General features: G+C 41.3%; 1 protein-coding gene across 1 annotated transcript; it reads right to left on the minus strand.

Annotated features, from left to right (window-relative positions):
• Nucleotides 1-483: 483 nt before the first annotated feature.
• On the minus strand, nucleotides 484-21,527 carry AURKA (aurora kinase A). Its single transcript, XM_075176477.1, has 9 exons — nucleotides 21,238-21,527; nucleotides 20,406-20,468; nucleotides 12,219-12,504; nucleotides 11,070-11,136; nucleotides 10,213-10,404; nucleotides 9,670-9,808; nucleotides 4,444-4,592; nucleotides 2,891-3,065; nucleotides 484-1,121 (listed from the first exon to the last, which is right to left on the minus strand). Exons 2-9 carry the CDS (start codon nucleotides 20,460-20,462, stop codon nucleotides 945-947), a joined length of 1,242 nt encoding a protein of 413 aa, XP_075032578.1. The 5' UTR covers nucleotides 20,463-20,468; nucleotides 21,238-21,527; the 3' UTR covers nucleotides 484-944.
• Between the last annotated feature and the right edge of the window lies 1 nt (nucleotide 21,528).

A 21,528-nucleotide genomic window follows, 5' to 3' on the forward strand; every position in this document is an offset into this window, starting at 1 on the left:
TTTAGATGTCAAATGTATATTTAAAGAGCTCAAAGTAGCTCTCATTTCTAGGCACCTGTCTCAGCAATACTATAAAGGACACCTTTCAAAGAGCAGCAAAGTTTAACACACAAGGAAGATCTGCCACCTAGAATTGCATACATTAGGTATGGACACAGGTGAAAGCCACATTCCTGACTCTTACAAATGGTCTAAAATCAGAATATTCCTCCTGTACACAAACAGTGCATGCTCATTTGTTATAATAAATACAAGGTCTTGTGAGTCATGATGTCCCCATCCAGTTAATTGCAAAACCGATTCATTCACAGTGGGTATAGCAATTGCCAAGGCAGGGAATGGCATATGCAGGCGACACCCACAATAAGATGGAAAGGGGAAGGCATATTAGTTTGACATTTGAAACTTTCAGAGCCACATGCCACAATGCAACCATTTAGAGGAGCAAGTGGGGGGTGGGGGGGTGGGAAATAAAAAACAAAGTAAAAATTTAAATTTTAATTAGTAAAGTTGCCTTTCACATACAGCCAAAGACAGAACACATAAAAAGTACATCATTTTTTTTAAACAGGTATATATACACACACATAGTAGATCAGATGACCTATTCACAGATTCAAGCAACTGTTGAAGACTGCATCAGCAGCCTAAATAAATACATAAAAAGGGCATTCATATCACTATTGCACCAGTCAAACCCAAATCTGACTACAGCTTTCCACGTTTCTTAAAACCTGACTAATTCTAAGCCACCATTTTGAAAAAAACGTGACCTACTGATTAGTAGGCAGTTTAAAATTCAGTGTATGGTATAACGGCAATTACTCTCACAAAAGATGTGAGTGGATAATATGATTGCATGAAATAGTTAGAGGTTGATGAACTGAAACATTTGCTGCAGGAAGCGATGTAAGAGCATGTTGGAGATCCCCTCTGCCAACTCATCATAGATCTTTTGGTGTGTCACTCTCCACCTTCTTGGGATGCTTGGAATTTTGTATAACCCAGGGGTGTTCAAGAACATCTTTCAGGGGCAGTCTATGGTTGGGGTTGTGTTTCAGCAGTTTTGAAACAAGATCTCTAGCTCCCTCTGACACATATGGTGGAAATTGAAACTCCACCTAAAAAAACAAAAAAAACAAAATAGAAAAGATTCTGGTTACACAAGGATTGCGTACAGTCCGTTTCTGAACATTGGTAATTGCCAAAATACTAATGGATGCTACATTAAGTTAATATTCTAATAGCATGCTTTACAACACACAAGTCAGTATGAAGATTCCAAAACCAAAGTGTATATCCCAACATGTACTTAATTCCATATGCCCTTTTATGTGAAATCTGCTCTTCATAAAGTCACGGCCAAAAGTTTTGAGAATTACCGGTACACAAATACTGGTTTTCACAAAGTTTGCTGCTTCAGTGTTTTTAGACCTTTTTGCCAGATGTTGCTACGGTATTGTGAATAAAATTACAAGCATTTCATTAGTGTCAAAGGCTTTTATTGACAATTACATTCATGTAATTGAAAGTCAATATTTGCAGTGTTGACCCTTTTTGAAGACACCTGCAATTTGCCCTGAAATGCTGTCAATCAACTTCTGGGCCACATACTGACTGATGGCAGCTGATTCTTTCCTAATGCTTGGAGTTTGCCAGAATTTGGGTTTTTGTTTGTTCACCTGCCTCGTGAGGATTGAGCACAAGTTCTCAATGGGATAAAGGTCTGGGGAGTTTACTGGCCATGGACCCAAAACATTGATGTTTTGATTCCAGAGTCACTTAGTTATCACTTTTGCCTTATGGCAAGGTGCACCATTTTTTTTTATTCATGGCTGTGTTCTTAGCCAAGGGAGTGGGCTCACTCACAACTTTGCCTGAGAGGTAACCCCACACATGAATGATCTCAGGATGCTTTATTGTTGGCATGACAGTACGGATGGTAGCGCTCACCTTCCCTTCTCTGTACAAGGTCTAAAAACACTGAAGCAACAAGCTTTGTGTAATTCTCAAAACTCTTGGCAATGACTGTATATCTTAAAAGAAAAAGGAATAAATTTAGGAAATGTTACCATAGTGTGACTAAGCAGAGTGTTTTTTTTTTTTTTTTTAAATCTTACAGCAATTAGTAAACATACAATTGCAGCATTCAAGTCAGTGCGACGCAAAATGCATTAATACCATGTGGAGTTTGCAAGTTCTCCCTGTGTTTGCGTGGGTTCCCTTTAGGTGCTTTGGTTTCCTACCACTCTAAAAACTTACTAGTAGGCTGCTAACAAAATGAACTGTAGTCTGTGCATTAGGGAATTTAGAATAAGCTCCAATGGGGCAGGGACCAATGTGAATGACATTCACAGTACAGAGCTGAGGAATTGGTGGTGCTTTATAAACTAGAACACGATTTATCTATTGGAAGAAAAGTTAACCTTGTAGCAAATACAGTGCCTCATTTGTTACTGCATGTTCTGTAGATATTGGCCAAATCAATATATGCTGCTAAAGTCCAAGTATGTTTGGTTTTAACTCTGGAATGTGCAGTTGTACTGTGAACAAACAGAATCTTATTTGGTGCAGATGAAGACACTGGAGAGACTTTATGGCTAGAGAGTCTGCCACTAGACAGATAAAAGGTCATAGAGTATTCATTTGATTCTGTAGAGTGTACAGGGCAGATTCAATTAGCCATGAAGAGTTTCTGTGCAAGACAAAAGCAATTATAGTATATAGTAGGAGTCTTCACTCATAAAGAAAACACTTTTAACCATAAACATCCCACGGAGACACCTGCTGCATGACAGAACCTCACAGCCCTAAAATGTGACATTTTAGCATGAATTGTCTGAAATCCTATTTACTACTTGGGTCACACCTCCTTCCCACAATGACTTGCCTTTGAAATCCTCCTGTAAGTTTCCTGGTGAGTTTCAGCTTCAAAGGGAGGCTTCCCAACCAGAAACTCATAGCAGAGGACACCAAGGCTCCAAAGATCCACCTTCTCATCATGCATCCGACCCTCAATCATCTCAGGAGGCAAGTAGTCTAGAGTTCCACACAGTGTTGTCCTCCTAATACAGCAAAAGATACAAAAATCATGGCAACTCCATTGTTTCATACAGTCATGGGGGATTGAGGACACCTAAATATCAACATTTATATAGCACTTTACAATTGGGAACAAACTGTACTAAAACAATACAGACAGAGGTAAAAAGGCCCTGGCTCTCAAGCTTATTCCTAAAATGTTTTTGAAAAGCTTATTTAATATCAGGATAAGTCATGTGTACAAGCAATTCTCTGCTAAAGTTGCTTGTGAAACCAGTTACATGGGACAAAGTGGAGGCGACTTAATCCGATTCAGGAGAAGTCAATCCATCAATTCATTATGAACAATTTCATGACCAGTATTTATGAAGCTCTGGTTCTCAAAAAAAAAATCTATTTCCAAAAAACCAATAACCTCCACTGAAAACTCTGGCTGCTACTTAAACAAGAGTGGAAAGTCAGAGTAAGATTAAAGAGAAACATTTAGCGCCTGCATATTCTGTAACGCTTTACAGTTGATCAGCAGAATGGTGTGCTCTTTAGGAAGTCATATGCACAACTTAGTCATGAACAGATTTGTTAGTCAAAACCAGGCTATATTTTGCCAATAAATGAAAACCTTTTCAGTTCCTATCTAATCAGCAACTGTTGTCCATGCCAATTCACTTTAACCGATAATCCTGCACAGAAAGTCTCCCAAAAGTGGAAGCCCTACAGATTTTTTTGGGTGGGGGGGGGGGGGGGGGGGGGGGGGGGGGGCTTACATCTCTATTGACATTGTATTATTGATCTGTAAATATGTTGGTATCCATCTTTTAGACATTAAGTGATTCGCTGAAATAAGGCTAGAACATCTTGCTCTATAATTAAATAGAGTGCAACTAACAGGTCTGTCAGTTCTGAGATTCTGCATCAAACTGCTTTGAGAAGCAGACAAAACAGACTATTTACATTGATAAAATACTCTGGCTTTGATGGTGTGATAATTTCAGCCAGATATCAAAGCCTGCCGTTTGTCCAGAAGCAGGCAAATGTATTTCTGAAAATTACAGATGTGAAATTGCTTTCTGCAGTTTGCGTGCAAAGAGGAGGAAAATTTATGAGTGGTCAAGATGACCATACAAATTAATTTATATGCCAGCTCTACAATATTTGTTTCCAGAACAGGGGAGCTAATTCTACCCAATTCCATTCCCTTCCCCCCACCCCCCCCCAACTACCACCACCATAAGCCCTACAGTTCTGGTAACAATGTTTAGATTTAGCCAACACAGCAGAAGGTATTCTGCCCTCATGTGGCAATATGCCAGACAAACTGATAGCATGATAAAACATTTCTATACTGCAACAGCTTATAAGTGGTGCTGAACAGGATGTGTAATGGGTCACTGTTAGACTCACCGTGAGGATGGTGCATGCACTGACCAGCCAAAGTCTGCGATCTTAAGCTCCCCATCGGAGCCCAGTAGCAAATTCTCAGGTTTAATGTCCCGGTGAATAACCTTCTTGGAATGGCAATACAGGAGTGCATCTGCCAGCTCAGTCATATACTAGAAGAAAAAAAAAATAAAAATGTAGGGATAGAAAAATTACCATTACCTTTTCTGGTTGCAGTACCAACATCCAAGTAGGCTGTACATGACTGAATATTGGTAATAACAAAGTGCTGTCTATTTCCTCAAAGAGGTAAAATACAATGGGGTGCTGCCTATTTGGAATGAGTGGTTTCCCTGCCACTCAAAATGATATAATATAAGATTGCAATTCTCTGGCGCTCCACCACTGAATAGTGTAAGGATTCCAAATAGAACAATGAAATGTAGTGATAACGCTTTATAGTATAAACAGCATATAGCTAGACTGGCCAGAGCTAAATCATGTAGTAGATAGTGATCAATGAATTAAAATAAAAAAAAACAAACATATAAAACAGTCAATTCCAAAATATGGACATTGCTTGAATTGAAAAATGTTCCTGAAATAGAGTCTGCAGGTAATATCTATAAAAGAATTGATAGAACCTTGCCACACACTTTATCTATATAGTTCCAACAATGAGATTCCAAAACTCCCAGGAGGACTTGGTGGTTAAAGTGTATCGTCATTCTTACTAGCATTTTCATATACCTCTTTCAGCTAGAAAGATGTTTGTCGACGAACTGTTCCAATAGCAGCCGTAAGTGGGTGTACGCATGTGTACTAGGTCCTGTGAGTTCCTCGTAAGAGACTGCTTAGTATGTTGTCAATTGTAGCCCCACCCAGCGAACAGGTGTCTGATAGACATATCAGTGAAAAATTTGCAAGGAGATGTTCAGACATTTATTGCCGATGCCTTTTATGCCGAATGGTATAGATTCCAATGAGTTTCACCTCAGCAAACAGGCTTCCTCAGGGATAATAGTAAATGCATGCTTGTTGTGTGTTGCCGGTTCAAATACCCCTCCTTCCAGTTCCCAATTGGTTGATTACTGGAAGGAGGGGGAGGAGGTGGCCACCGCCCAATAATAGACCTAAATTACAGGGAGAAGTTGTACCTGTAATTCTAAATGTGCCGTTTCTATTGATGTCTATATTGTTAGATAGTAATCCAGTGTGCAAACCTTGTAACATGTATAATTTCACTGCCAGAAAAATGGCATTTCTTATACAGAGAGATGAGATCAAAATGTACATTCCTTAATAAATCGGGAATTAAAATGCACACAAATATCTCATATCTATCTATCTCTCATGGGTGGAGCTGGGATCAATTTTTAAGGGAACTCCGTAGATCAATGTCTATATTGAGGCCATGTGGTGTAATGGATCCTAGATTGTATATTCATTGTTCCCTCTTGAAATGTTTGCTGTAAAATTTCCACCCCTCCAATTATTCTTGACTTTTTTTTATACCCAGAAATTTCAGCGACGTATTAGTCACTGTTATGTTGCATTAAATGAGCAAACACCGATTCTCTACTTTGTTCTTAATATTCCTACAGTGCTCAGCAAGTCTAATTTACACATGTGATCTTGTCCTCAATCCTAAACTTTTTGCCGTTGTGGTGGGACACAAATTCCACAATAATTTTGTTAGTGTGGACATGTGTTTTTACACACAGAACATTTATTACAAAAATAAAAACCTCTATTGTTATTCATCCAGGTATTCTGTATAGTATGCGTTCCAATAGGTATTGCAATCCTTACCAAAGTATTCTGGAGATTACGTGATCTTTTAAAAGTAATTTTAGGTCTAGTAGGAATAAGACCTACCAATTTTCGTCTTTTAGAAGTATAGGCCATTAGAGATTGTTTTGCAGATTTATTTTTTAGCATGGTCCCTATACTGTGTAAAATCTTACCTTAACCTTTTTCTCTATATCCTGGGTCATTTTTCTTTTGTTTGAAGTAAGATGTGTTCATCTGTTTCCCTGGCTGTTTTAATGGCTTCTTTGACTATAGAGGGATTGTAGTTTTTCTCCTCAAATTTAACACCAAGGTCAGCTGCCTGTTCCTCAAAATCCTTAATATGTGTACAATTTCAATGTAGTCTCTTAAACTGGCCCCTTGGTATACTCTTATGCCACTGGGGGTGATGGCTACTTGTCGCTACAATGTGGTTACTACAGTCTACCTCCTTCATGAAGGTCTTAGTGTGGAAATTGCAGTCATGAGCAGTGATCTCCAGATCCAAAAACTCAATCCTCTTTGTGGATAGTGGAGGTGAATTTAAGGTTGAGATCATCATCATTGATGTAATCTACAAAGGATAGGAGGGTATCCATTTCTCCTTCCCATATCACAATCACATCATCTATATAGCGACACCAGAGTATGAGGCTACCTAGGTAGGGATTGTCATTGCAGATTTTAAGGTTCTCCCAGTGTGCCACAAACAGGTTTGTGTAACTGGGGGTGAATTTCGTCCCCATTGCTGTCCTGCTAACCTGTCTGCAGCACACTCCTTCAAACCAAAAATAATTATGGTCCAAAAAAAAAAAAAAAAATATGATGGCTTCCACTAAAAAGTGGATTTGCTCTTGTTGGAGTTATTATTGGGTGGCACTTTGTGTTGATAGGTGATCAAATGTGTGAACATATCCAGTCAGTAATCTTAACGGCATGTATTGGATTAATTATAGATTCGTACTTCCACCTTCCAATAATCAACCAATCAGGAATTGGGAGAGGTATTTGAACTGGCAACACACAGTAAGCATGCATTTATTATTATCCCCGAGGAAATCTGTTTGCCGAGGTGAAACGCGTTTGAAATATATACCATTCAGACATTGCAGACACCTTTTATGCCGAACAGCTCCTTGTGAGTTCTGCATGGATAGATCTGACACCTATTTTCCGAGTAGGGCTACAATTGACTAGACACGAAGCAGTCTCTTACAAGGAACTTACAGGACCTGGTGCGCATGTGCACACGGCTACAATCGGAACAGTTCGTCGACAACCATGTCTTTTCCAGCTGGAAGAGGTATACAAAACTATATGGAAACACTAGAAAGAATGACGATACCCTTTAACCACTAACCAAGTTCTCCTGGGAGTTTTGGTATCTCATTGTTGGAACAATATAGAGAAGGTGTGTGGGAAGGTCCTATCCATTCTTTTATAGACATGTAGATGCCATTTCAGGAACATTCTTCAATTCATGCAGTGTCCATATTTTGGACTTGACTTTTTTATATATGTGTATTTTTTATTTATTTTTTTAATTCATTGATCACTGTATTTATTATGTGATTTAACTCTGGGCAGAGTGGTTTATAGTATAAACAGCATTTAGCTTAAGAGTTCTCACTACATTTCATTATTGTTATATTTGGAATAATTACACTATTCAGTGGTTGAGCGCCAGGGAATTGCAATCCTATATTGTACATGACTGAAGACTACAGAAAGCCAACAAACAAGAGGAGAGTAGCACAGCTTTGGGGCCAAGTCACACTAGCTGGATTCTTAGCAAGTGTGTGGTTTGAGAAATACTAATGCAGAGCCTCTCAGTGTTTGAAAACCTTAGCCAGAAAGAAGCAGACTGCTAAAACAATTGGTTTAAGCTGTCCAGTTGCAGTGCTTTAATGTCAAAATGCTTTTCACTGTTTACTAGCAACCTGACCTATAAAATCAGGTCTGTGAAAGCATGATATGACAGTGCATGCCTGTTAAGTGCCATATTTAGAAAACACCAGCATACTCTGCAGCACTCTACAACTTGATACAAAGTGTCAGGCCTTTGGCTAGCGCTGCACCGACTGAAAGGAATCACTTAGTCAAGTTAAAAAAATAAAGAGGGGTTGCATGTTTGCACTTATTGTAAAAGTATTTTCATATCAATCAATTATGGAGATGGCACCATGGGTAGAGACCCTGCCACTGAGGATGGATACCAACCACCCCCCCCCCCCCTCCCCCTAAGGCGTCATAAAAGCTGAAAACTATAGTGCAAGAGCAGAAAGAACCCAATAATGTTCTTTAGCTTTTTAAAATACAATTAGTAGCAAAACTCCTAAGGTACTGTCTCCTGTAGCACTTTCGCACCAAAAAAACCCCCCCCAAAAAAAAAAAAAAAAAAAATAACCCACAAACTCTGTAGAATTTGGTAACGCATACACAGAACATGTGGGCACATTACAGGCCTGTGTAACAGAGGCCTGGTGACAAAATGGTAGAGACCTGGTAGTGTGCAGTGACATGGAAGGGCAGGGAATAGAGAGCCTACATGATGGCTTTGGATACCACCTGATACTTCTGTGCAATCTCTGGGATCAGGAGCAGCAAATTGGTAGAATGGAAATAAGCAGTGTTGTATAGGTAAACATTAAGGACCTGCGCTATGTCCAGCTTATGCAGAGCCACCATCTGTGGTGGAGACCGGGAAGAGATGTTTAGTAGGCACTTAAGGTGGCACTCTAACCACTTTTAGAAAATGAATCAGGAACTGGACAAACCAAAAAATAAATATCTAGGAATATGCATCACCAAGAAACTGCAATTTTTAATCATGTTATTCTCCTTATAGAAACCATTAAAATATAAACTACTCTTTGAACAAATTTTTTATCTTGTGGATTGGCCACATCACCCAAGTTAAAATGCATATGCTCCCAAGACTACTACTACTCCCACAGGCAAATGGTATCAACATAGACTTCCTGGAACAATGGATTTACAGCTTGTGTATGCTGCTAGATAGTTTTACCAGTAATGTGTATTGCTTTGAGGCTGGCAACTGTATCCTGCGTGATTGCCCGACAGAAAGACAGCTCAGTGGTTCAAATGAGATATTGGTGGCAAAATTCCTCTAATGGAAGAAAGCCAAGTGCCCTGGACAGTAAAGGAGTTGCAGACGCTTTTCCCAGCCAGATAGACTTGCGTTAGCATAACTTGCCAATATAGGAGGACCCAAATACCCCACCACATCAGATCCTGCTTGACCAAAAAAAAAAAAAAAAAAAAAAAAGAGAAAAAGAAACCTTGTATATATTTAATGAGGAAGCACCTGCAGAATCAGTGCCGACTGGCATTTGGTAGTAGTTTAAAACAGAAAGCCTTACTAGATGTAGTCAATGTTCGCTTGTTAGACATGGTCAGGACCACACACCCTTAGAGATTAGTATACATTTTACTTACAGTAGCCGATCTGTGATCATCAAACTTTGAACACCTCTGAAGTTCCCGGTAGAGCTCTCCCTGGGGAGCATAGTCCAGGATGAGGTAGACTCTTGTGGCATCATGAAAATAACCATATAGCCGGAGAATGTTGGGATGTCTAAAATAATATTTTAGGATGCTTGAATAGAATTACAGCCCTTATTGTTACTTCAAACACAATTTGTTACATAGAAACTGATTATTTTCCCTACCCCCCACCATGATTATAACATTGAGCTCAGTAGATATGCATGCTGCAGAGATACATCATCCATCTAAGGTCCTACTTGTGAAAGCCTGGACATATTAAGACTAGTCAAAATCAAAAGTTTGACATTAGTTTGTTTGCTCATTGTGCCAAATTGAGGGGCTCATTTGAGAGATGTCCAAGACTGGAAGTCTCCTTTAAAAACATGTAGGATTCAGATGTTACACAATGTTAAGCTGGATATACCAGCTACAGTATAGCCCAGGTATCATATCTAAGAGCAACAACTGCCAATAAAATATATTTATACTCACCTCAAGTGAGACTGGATTTCCACTTCTCTCCGCAATTGATGTTCCACACCAGCCTTCTCCAGCTGGGATTTAAAAAGAACCTTTAGTGCCAGGATGAATTTACTCTGCTTCTCCCGGGCTAGGTACACATTGCCAAACTTTCCTTTTCCTAGAGGACGACCAATTTCAAAGTCCTCCAAACACCACTGCTTCCTGCAGAAACATTTATGCTGTAAGTTTGGAGACTTACATTAAGTGGATCGCATGGCTGACCAGTCTTGCTTGCAACAGGCCATCAGGATGAAGAGATGGCAAGCAGAAAACTCACGTCAGTCACCCAACTTACAAATGCCTCAACTTCAATAGTTACTACAAGGTCGCGTTATAGATTGATCTTATGTCACATCTGTACACTGTTATAACAAAGTATGCATTGATTAATTATATAAGAGACAAACAACCAGTATAATGAAGTAATACTACTGGCACAGTGCTGAATACAATTGTTTTATTAGCCTCCACCACAATCTTACTTAGAGTAAGTTTTTATTGTGTGTGATTGGGTCGCCATCATCACTGTTAGCAGCTTTCTTTGGAGGTTCATGCTACACCCACAAGAAAGTAAAACTGTAATTTTGCTTACCACAGATAATGGTGACTAAAACTACAAGTTTGGGCATTGTGTTCTTTCCTGTAAAGAAATTCTACATTTTTAACAGAAGCCTATATACTGTTTGCACAACAATTTCATACCAACAGGAATAATACCCTCTTAGGATATCCTGAAAAGCTTACACATGTACTACATAATGTTCCATATAGAGAGCTTGCTTATCAGTCCACATACAATATTCTGCAAAACTGTTTAGCCAACGTACTTTTTACCCTCTTCCTTGACAGTAGAAGCAGCTGGAGTCTTGCCCTGATCTGCAATGATTTTCTTATCTATAAAAAAAGAAGCCCCACACAATTACTTTTTTAATTTTAAACTAACATTACCATAGGTTGCAACACTACACAGTGCGACTACAGAAGACAGAACTGTATTACTCCATCTCTTCTGCAATCTACAAAAGTGTAAGTAGATCTGTGACTGAAGCATAAGTCTGCTGCCTAAGTCCTTCGGAATAGATCAGAAAATGCTATGAATTACCACCCTTCATTTTCAGAGCATCCGTGCATTTCTCAGAACACAAGTGGACATTGACAGCATTTGAATCAGAGTATGGTTTCTACTAGTCATTTAAAACATAATGCAGTATAATCTGAAACTGGTATAAGATCTTTAATCAGTCTTCTTGTTGGAGATAAAGGAGTCTATTAATAGGCTCCCATGTCTTCCTGAATACAAGGCTGATTTTCTAATAGTGGCAATAAAGACCTTAATGTGTCAAATATACCGTAATAGATGGGACAGCGGAAGGTAGATTTACCACTTCACTAGGCCAGACGCTGCATGATGAGCTGGCTAGCTCATGAGCAGTGTCACTGAAAGAAATTTAGTCTCAGTTCCACCAATTATTTTTAAAAAAAAAAAAAAGTTAAGACAATTAAGAAGTGATAGATTTTAGATAGGCATTGCCACGATCCTGGAACATATGCCATACCTGTGTACCATTATATTTCACAATTCTAACATGCCACGTAAACACATCAGGGCTTTCTGTTTAAGCCATTATTCATACTATCTGTGTTGTATGAAGGTTCTAGCAGAGGTTTAATACAATTCAATATTTAGCCATGTTAAATTGTATAAATGAGCCAAGTGTCAGGAACTGTACAAGGAAAGCAACCCCTGGTAAAAGTAATCTATTAGGCACTAAACATAAATGGAGATTAACCAATAACAGCTACAGTCACACTGAATGATCAAGATGACATACAGAGCACTGAAACATGGACCAGTGAAATCTGTATCAAAAGGCATCTGATCATTGAGAGAACAAGGACTTGAAAGTACAAATCACTTACAAATACTACAAATATTGAGTGGGGACAGCATTTACTATTACAGCTGAAGATCTTACCAGCAGAGCTGTGGGTTAAGGCTGGGTCTCTATTCTCGGTATCAGGGTGTGGTTGGCATGTCTTTGGCCCCAGAGTTGCAGGTTTTGGTTGGGGCTGATTAGTTGGTTGTACATTCAGTTGCTTTTTATTGGGCAAGACCGGCTTCTGTGAGAGAACTCTCTGAGGAATATTCGAAGAACAAAGAATTCTTTGTGCTGCACCACATGTTCCAGTTGGCTTTGCCTGGGTGGTCTGTTGCTGGGACACTGGGATACGCTTTGGACCATCAGCCATAGAAGTCATACTCTGAAGTGAAGAAATATGAAAGTGAAACTGAGATCCCAAAAAACAGTCACATCTGGTGCACAACATGATTGAAAGCCCCACTGCAGAACACATTTAACCTTTGCAGAGCAGTTGGTTACATCTAAAGAGCTGGGAGGTTCATGTTTTAGATAACTATATGTAAGGGAGGTAAGGCAGTCATTAGACATAATATATCTGGAGAAAACTAAGAAAAGATTGACGGGGGGTGTACTCTATTTATCTTACCTAGATAAGCACCAAGTGTTCCTTTATGGCTTAAAAGTGGAAGGTTAGTGAGAGTTACCCTCAAAGTGTACCCTACTGATGTCTAATATTTAGAAAGACTCCATGAAAGAATGCAGCCGTTTTCATAGATTATAGTTGCCTTAGCAGTAATTTCATGCTTTAAGCCATACTGCTGCTGCACAGCTCTCAGAATTCTGAGCTGGTGTAGCCCAATTCACATGAGCCGAGCAGGGACCAGCTCCTGAACTAATGTTTTCCAGGTATGATAGGGAGGAAGATTTTGGAACTATGAAGTTATTCTTTATACAAGACTATTTGGCAATAAGATTTTTACTCACTGTAAAATTAATTTCTTACTCCATTGGGGGGGACCCTGCAAGAAATTAGGGTATAGTAGTGGGACTAAGAGTTTAAGCACTTAACTTCTTTGATCTTCACTCTCCACCCCCTCCTCTGCTGTAGATACCTCAGTTTTGACTAACCAAGCGTATGAGGAAGGGGAGCACTATAGGGCAAAGAATATAAGCAAAACTCACACAACAGAACTATTAACAGAGCAAGGGAGGGCGTGCAGTGTCCCCCAATGGTGCAAGAGAAATCAATTTCACAGCAAGCAAAAATCTTCTTTCCTATCATTCGGGGACACTGCGAGGCATTGGGGACATACCAAAGCTGCCTCTAAGGGAGGAAATGCAGAATGCTTTTGAACGACTGCATGCAATACCTTGCACCTAAAGCTCGCATTAGAGGATGCAAAGCAGTGCAACCTATAGAATTTAGAGAATGTATGGACAGATGACCATGTAGTTGCTCTGCATGGCTGCTCCGCCGAAGCCCCATGACGTGCCGCCCAAGAAGCGCCAACAGCCCTGGTAGAGTGAGTCTTCAACAATACCGGGACAGACAGATGCTCGAGCATATGCCAGTCTAATAGCAGAAGTGATCCAGCAGGCAAGTGACTGGAAACCGGCCAGTCCCGCCATTGAGCACCGTAAAGAAGAAAAAGATCCTCGGTCTTACAGACACAGGTCGTGCGGTCAACATAACACCGAAGTGCACGAACCACATCCATCTTGTCATTTGATGAGAAGGAAGAGGAAGGCGGAGGACGGAAAGCCAGGACCATAATTTACTGATTTAAGTGGAACCTGGACTCAACCTTCGGAACAAAGGAGGGTTTGGTGCAAAGAACCGCTGTGACAGGATGGCCCGCCCATGCCACCCTGTCTGTTGTTGCGAGGAACCGGCTGGGCTTACTTTGCCACCGTTCCCTTTTGTTATCCAAAATGCGCCCTCTTGCTGCAGTAGGGGCTTAAGCTGCTGCCACCACTGGGCTCCTATACCGGCACCCAGAACCGGGTTTCTTCTGCATAACTGACGCTGCTAGCGTGTCTCCTTGCTGGTGTACCCGGACTGGTACTCCTGACCTCTTACTATAGATCAAGGATGCTGTGGACAGATACCCCCTGGCCTATCACACTAACCAGGGCTGCAGGTAGCAGGCAGGGCGATGGTACTGAGAACACTTGGGTCCAAACCGCAGACACAGCCGGAGAACGGATTCGATTTTAGGGTCTAATCTGTTGATCCCAGGAAACAGCAATATTGAAGATGTTTTCAAGCAGTTCTTTGAAGCAAGATGGTTTATTTGCTCAACTGTCCTGACAAGGACAGTCCCACTGATTTAGGGCATCAGTGGTCAGGTCAGATGAAGTCAGAAGAATGATACATTTCAGTGTACAAGTCAGCGCATTTATACCTTTCAGACACATGCTATTTTTAGCATCAGGATATACTCTATTTATACAAACAAAGTTACATACATTGCAAAGCCACTAGTATTTATACTTCGCTTTGAAATTCTTAAAAAACTTGCTGTGATGTCCTGCATGTTTGAGATACAGGAAATGTGGCAGCAGGTTTTCAATTAAACCTTCCTGTCTCCAAGTTAAACCTCACACATCAAAAGATCTAATTAACACATGCCCTTCATCAGACCGTTCGGAATTCATATTCACACAGAACAACAAAAGGGACATACAACAAGCCAGTTTCCCAAAACACAATACACCAAAGGCTTGGTAAATACAGGCTCATTGTGTCAGATATATGCATCAGAAATAGGCCTATCCTAAAGCAAGTTTAGACAAGAGACGAATTTCTTCCCTGGTCTCAGAAATAGCGATTACCTATCCCACAATATAAAAAAAAAGTGCAAATGCAATTACATAAAGTGCGCTGCGCTATTTGCTTTAAATAAATTTTTTACCAAAAGTTATTTAACAGTGATCCAGTCACAACGGCTTTGTGGAAAATCAGGAAAGGAGACGTGCAGCAGAGCACTGCCAATTCCGAAACGCTATGAGCTGACAAGATAGCTAAAAGGAATACAGTCTTCCAAGTGAGATGGTGCAAATCCACAGAATCTAGAGGTTCAGACTGCGTATGGATGAACGCATTGAGCACCAGGTTGAGGTCCCAATGCTCAACGGTATGAACAAAGGGGTGGTGCACATGAAGGAACCCCTGCAGGAAGGTCTGAACATACCTTTCGACCATCAGGTTCCGCTGAAAATAAATTGAGAGCGCCGAGACCTGAACCTTAAGGGACCACAGACGGAGCCCCTTATCTAGACCGGCCTGCAGGAAGGCCAGCAATCTTGGTGTGGAGAAACACTGGGCCTCACTCCAAAGAATGTCCTCCAGACTCAATATATGGCAGAGGACAATTTCCTGGCCTTGATCAGAGTACCAATAACCTCTCGTGAAAAACCCTTGGCTCTTAGAGTTAAGGTTTCAATAGTCACGCCGTCAAAGTTAGCCGATCTAAAACGTGGCAGAGAAGAGGACCTTGAAAAAGATCCGGTCACATTGGCAGACGGAAGGGAGGATCCGCTGCCAGTCTCAGAATGTCTGAATACAATGCCCTGCGTGGCCAATGAGGGGCTACCAGAATTACAGGAACCCACTCTAAATTTGTTTAGTACCCGCAAGAGCATGTGTTTCGGTGGAAACAGGTACACTAGCCAGAAGTGCCATGGAACAGTCATGGCATCCGTGAAATGTGCTTGAGGGTCTCGCGACTTTGAGCAGTACAGGGGGACTTGATGTTTTAGTCTGGATGCCATGAGATCAATCTCCAGCATGCCCCAATGTTCTACTAGGAGGGCAAAGACCTGCTTGTTGAGACCATTCGCCAGGTTAACCCTCTGCCCGCTGTGGAAGTCAGCCTCCCAATTTTCCACGCCTAGCATGTAAACAGTCAATATCTGATACGTGGCGTTACGCCCACACCATGACCCTGGCTGTCTCCCGCACGGCCCATACACTGCGTGTTCCCCCTTGGTGATTTAGATATGCCACGGCATTGTCTGACTGAATCTGAAGAGGCTTCCCTGCCAGAAACCTTTGTGCTTGCATTAACGTCCTGTACACTGCTCTGAACTCTAGGAGGGAGTTTCCTACTGCAAAGCTGAGAAGTCAATGGTGCCCCCTCATTATAGGAATGTGCAGGTAGGCATCATTGATGTCTATGGAGGCCAGAAACTCTCCCTGCTCCATTCTGGCGATGACAGTCCCAAGGGACTCCATTTTGAACTTTTGAGTTTTTACCTGCTTGTTCAGAGACTGTAGATTTAAAATTGGATGTAACCATAAGTCCTATTTTGGTACTAGGAAGAGACTGGACTAAAACCCCTGACCTCTTTCCTGTGTTGGATCGGGAACAATGACACCAGCTGCCAGCAAATTCTGGATGGCTTCCTGAAGTTCCTTCCGTCTAAGGTGACAAAGGGGGGGTTGCTGTGGTGAAGAACCTTCATGGTGGGAACTGAACTAGGTCTATGACAATGTCCCAGGACACAATTCCTAGTGTCCAAACGTCCGTGGTGGATGCCCGACACTGGTGCTGGAAACAAAGGTGTGCCCCCACCACAGATTCCCGGGTGACGAGCTGCGGTCTTGTCACCCGGTCGCGAGGATCCTCGCCTAACAGCACCCCTATCTCTGCTATACTCCCCTTTCCCTGGTGGCAGAGAACTGGCCTCTAGACAGGATGCCCCGGGCAAACGAACAAAAGGACTTAAAAAGTCCTTGTCATGGTCTACTTGAACCCATGGGAAGAGCGTTGCTCTTTCCTCCTGTGGGCACCTGAATGACCTTCTCCAGCTTTGATCCGAACAGAGTAGCTCCATCAAAAGGGCAAACCCTTTAGAGCTCGCTGTGAATCAGCGTCCGCTAACCAAGAGCGTAACCATAAGGTACGACAAGCTGCAATAATGAGGGCCGAGAATCTAGAATTGACGGACACAGCATCCATGGCTGCCTGGCCTACATAATCAGACGTCTTCTGAATATGCTCGGGACGTTATCCTGAATGCCCCCAACTGCTCAGCCCATAGCTGAATAGCCTTTTTTGAATAGGCCACCGCCATAGTGGGTCTAAAAATACTGCCTGATCGCACTTTTTATCCATGGAATCCCTCCTGGATGGGAATCACTAAGGAGGACAAACGTGCTACAGGGTGTCAACTATGGGGGAGGCCTACCATTTAACAGACTCCTCTGCCAGGAGAGGGTAAAGCAATTTAAATCTGCACGGCATCATAAACTACTTATTTGGCCTCAGCCAAGCATCGGCTACCATTCCCATCATCTGAGGAGATGGTGGGAAAGATGCCATCTGCACCCTTCTTTTTGTAAACAAAGAACCTGGAGGGAGCCATGGGTTCTGGATCTGCAAAAGCATGACCAATACTTAAAATGAGATTAACAACATTATGGGCAGATGCAGAGTCTACAGAACTAAGTGTGTCCTCTTCTTGTAGATCAATTTCTAATTCACCTTCCTTTTCTGAGGAAGGCTCTGAATCATGATCGCGGCCATGGCTACGCATCAGAAATAATCCTTTTGGCCCTGTGCGATACCATAAGCAGGCGTTCCTCTCCCTGGACTAAATCGGACTGAGCGGATGTGCCTGCAGCAGCTAGAGTGTGTAGAAGTGTGAGAACTGGAACCTCACATACCTCTGGACCGTAGCATCACCCTAGTGAGCTCCGCCATGGCTGTTGTAAGACTTAGCCCAGGGCAGTTTTTCCATAGCTGCTGCCCCCTGGGCTGGACCACAGCACTCCTGGATCTCGGCTTCACAAGCTGTGCAAAGAGCCTCCTAGTTAGGCTTTCCAATAGATAATTTGACATTACATTTTGCACATGTATAAAACAGCATAGACATACCAGCGGATCCCTTATTTTTGGATGTCCCCTTCTTGGAAATATTTTAAATGTATAACAGATTAAACCAATTACAATATTCAAAAAATAATAAAAAAATAAAAATAGTCTGAGCACTAAAGTCTGTACACCGTACAGCAAGATTTTTACCAAGTCTCTATACTAAGCAAAAGTCTTGAGTATACACCAATTCCCAGACACTGAAGGAATAGATGGAAGCAGAGAAGCAGCACGACAATCTCCATGTCCCAATATCACCGCGTCCGTGCCAGGAAGTAGGAAGAGGATGGAGGGAAGTCCCACCTCCAAAACCTCCCACAAATTTGGCCACCTCTATGAACTGACGATCAGTTCATACTTTAGTATAGCGGTCAGTGTGTATTGCACCCATGCTGGAATTAGTGCCCAGGCAGCATCTCTTTAGTATACAATTCGCCTCCTAAGAAGCGCAATCGATACCTTGACCACCACTGCTTGTAGTCTAGGCGGAGGGACTTGCCGGCATGTCCATCAAAAGGGGGAGCTGAAACACTGTGGCTCCCCCGCACGACTAAGTTACATTGTTTGAAAAGCAGCCCTTTATCCTATATGAGGCACCTAAAGCCCTAATGGCAGAGACAAAATATGGCCCCATAAGCTCATTTCATTTTTCTGCCAGCCAAGAGGTGCAAGGTAAGTGAGCTATGCTGCCGCTTACCTTCGCAGGGACCCAGGGTGAATAGAGCCGACAGGCTATTCACCCCTCTGGGTCTTAGGATTGATCCACACGCTGTACCCGAGAGGGAAAATAAAAACCATGTAAAACCTAGAACTAGACCAAGTATAGGCAGGAGCCTATACCAACGTGTCCTTTCTCCTAGGACCTTAAAAAAACCTGAGGTATCTACAGGAGAAGAGGGGCATAGTAGGGGAGGAGAGTGAAGATCAAAGAAGTTGATGAATGCCTAAACTCCTAGTCCCACTACTATACCCCAATGTCTCGCAGTGTTTAATGGTAGGAAAGAGAAAAATGTCACAAACACAACCCTTAACCGTACCACTAACCCTAACAGTGGTCACATGTCCCAATGGTCAAGGAAATAGCAAGCAGTTCTATCATTGAGCCAAGTCTGTTCCACCTCTTTCCTGAAAAGAGACATTTAAATTTGTTTGAAAGAGTGGTGCATTTCCAAAATCACACTGTCCATATTAGACCAAATCTAATATGGATTAGTTTCATAACAAGACTCTACGGGGCATATTCAATTCCTGCTGTTTTCCGCGGCGTTAACATAACGGTAATAGTGCGCGCCCCGCGAGATTTTTGGTGTTTCTGCCAAAAATGTAATATGCCCCTACAGCTTAATCATCACAGCATAAAATACATGCTAATAAGCACATTAGTCCATCAATATTTACTGAAGAGACTTGCTAAACTATTGTAAAAAAAAAAAATAATTAAACTGACACTAAGGACAATCTCAATTACTTCTATATCTGAATTATAATACTTAAGTGTCGTGCTCAACTAAATTTGTGCAACACATCCAGCTTAGTACAGTTAGTGGGACCATACACATTAGTTGGAACTCACCAGTTTAAGCTGTGGTAGTTTGCAATAATGGGTAGTAAGACATATTTCCTCTTGCTCATAGCTGCAGTGAAAAGTTAGTGTAAAGCCTACAGCGTGATAGTCTTAGGTTGGGTACACACTATACAAAGTTTCTATTGATGTGATATCCTTAATTTTATTCCCGATTTAAAAAAAAAATTAAATCCTGCCAATTGACATGTACACACTAAACACATTTCATACGATTTACCTTCAGATCTGTGCTTGTTATTCACCTTAACAGTCAGCTGAAAAGATTGTGACTCTGCACACTCCATAGAGATCTATGGACAATGCCATTCAAATGCAAATTGCAGAATTGGACCGACAACGCTTTATCATTGAACGAGATTTAATCCGGTTTAAAAACCAGACCAAGCTATAATCTTTCATTATTACAGTATACACAATAAAGCGATATGCCAAACAGTCATTTATCATTTGATTGGTCCGATAATCTGCTGAACACTTTGTAATGTGTACCCAGCCTTAATCATCTGTTTTATTCGGTGACAAATGAAGAGGACTGATAATGAAGTCACCGATATTTATTGAGACGCTGTTGTACCACACAAGCTAGTTTTGGCAAGTGTCGGAATAGGGAATATAAGAGGCTTGACTTTGCTTTACTAAATGATATAAGGAAACAGACTCAACATAATTACATATTTCAAACAGGTCTGGTTTACAAGTTAAGAAAAAAATAAAAGCCACAGAATTTGTCATTAGAGTTTATTCTGTAACATTTATCAGTAACTAGTGTGATCAGTTATATTTTGGTACAAAAATACTACTATAGTAATAGATTAAGAACATTACTATGTTCTTTACCTTCATATTACATCCAGAAAGTCCATTACGATTTTCTTTAGCTGGCCGTTGCTCCATAGTGTCCTGTAATAAAGTAAACCATTTCAGGATCAAGCATACACCAAGCTTAAACAATTTGTTTTATGTGATATCGCATGAGAACAAGGCTAAGTATATTTTTTTATTGCCCCTTACTACTCACTGGTATCAGGATTGAAGACACCATTTCCATACAGGAAAAGTTAAAGAGTAATTACCATTTTCAGGGGAGGGAAGAGAATGGTTTACATAGCACCTTACATAAATATAAATAAAACCCAGGAGTCCCTTGTATTTTTCCCACAAAGATGATAACATTGAAGCCAGCACACCCCATTTCCATTTTATGTACAAATATATTACATTCTCCACCAGGAGCATTGGTAGTAGGTTTTTTTATTATTTTTTTCCCATGGTCACTATGTAAAGAACAAGAAACAAATTGTGCGATTCAGGAAACATAGTAACTAGCATAAAAATGCATTAGTACAAAGATAGTCAGCATAGCCATTTCCAGCCTATTAATCCAAAAGAACTTCCCATAGTGGATCTATAAACTACTTACAGAATTTCATAATAATCCTAATCCCAGGAATAAGCATAGATAGCTACCATGGGTAGCAGGTCTACAAACACCATCCCACGAAGCACCCCCTGCCCACACTAACGGCCACCTAGCGCAGGCCCATCAGATGCGCTCAGCTGAGATAAAGAGAATTCTTACTATGCTGATTATATTGGGAGCTCTTGGGACCAGAGCCCATATATAACAGAACGGTAAGCACTGTAACGGAGAGCTAGAGACGAGACACACCTCGCTGGCAGTCGCTGCACGGAGAGAGCAGGACACGGCTCAGACAGAGAATTACAGGACGAGCAGTGACCACCTCGGAGCGCTACTGAACAAGCTATGCTGTCGCAGTCCACCGCCTAGGCCCCACTCTTCCTCTCAACATCAAAAACTCCTCCCAGCAATTCAAACCTCCCGCTTTTAAGGTTCTTTAAACCGCACTTGCCGTTGATTGGCTGCCGATGTCTGGCTCACCGTCTCTGATTTGTCAGCTGGAAGAAAAACCGTTGAAGTCAAACGTCTGAGTGGACGTCA

This window comes from Mixophyes fleayi, chromosome 6 (assembly GCF_038048845.1).
Source record: "Mixophyes fleayi isolate aMixFle1 chromosome 6, aMixFle1.hap1, whole genome shotgun sequence".
Taxonomy (NCBI): domain Eukaryota; kingdom Metazoa; phylum Chordata; class Amphibia; order Anura; family Limnodynastidae; genus Mixophyes; species Mixophyes fleayi.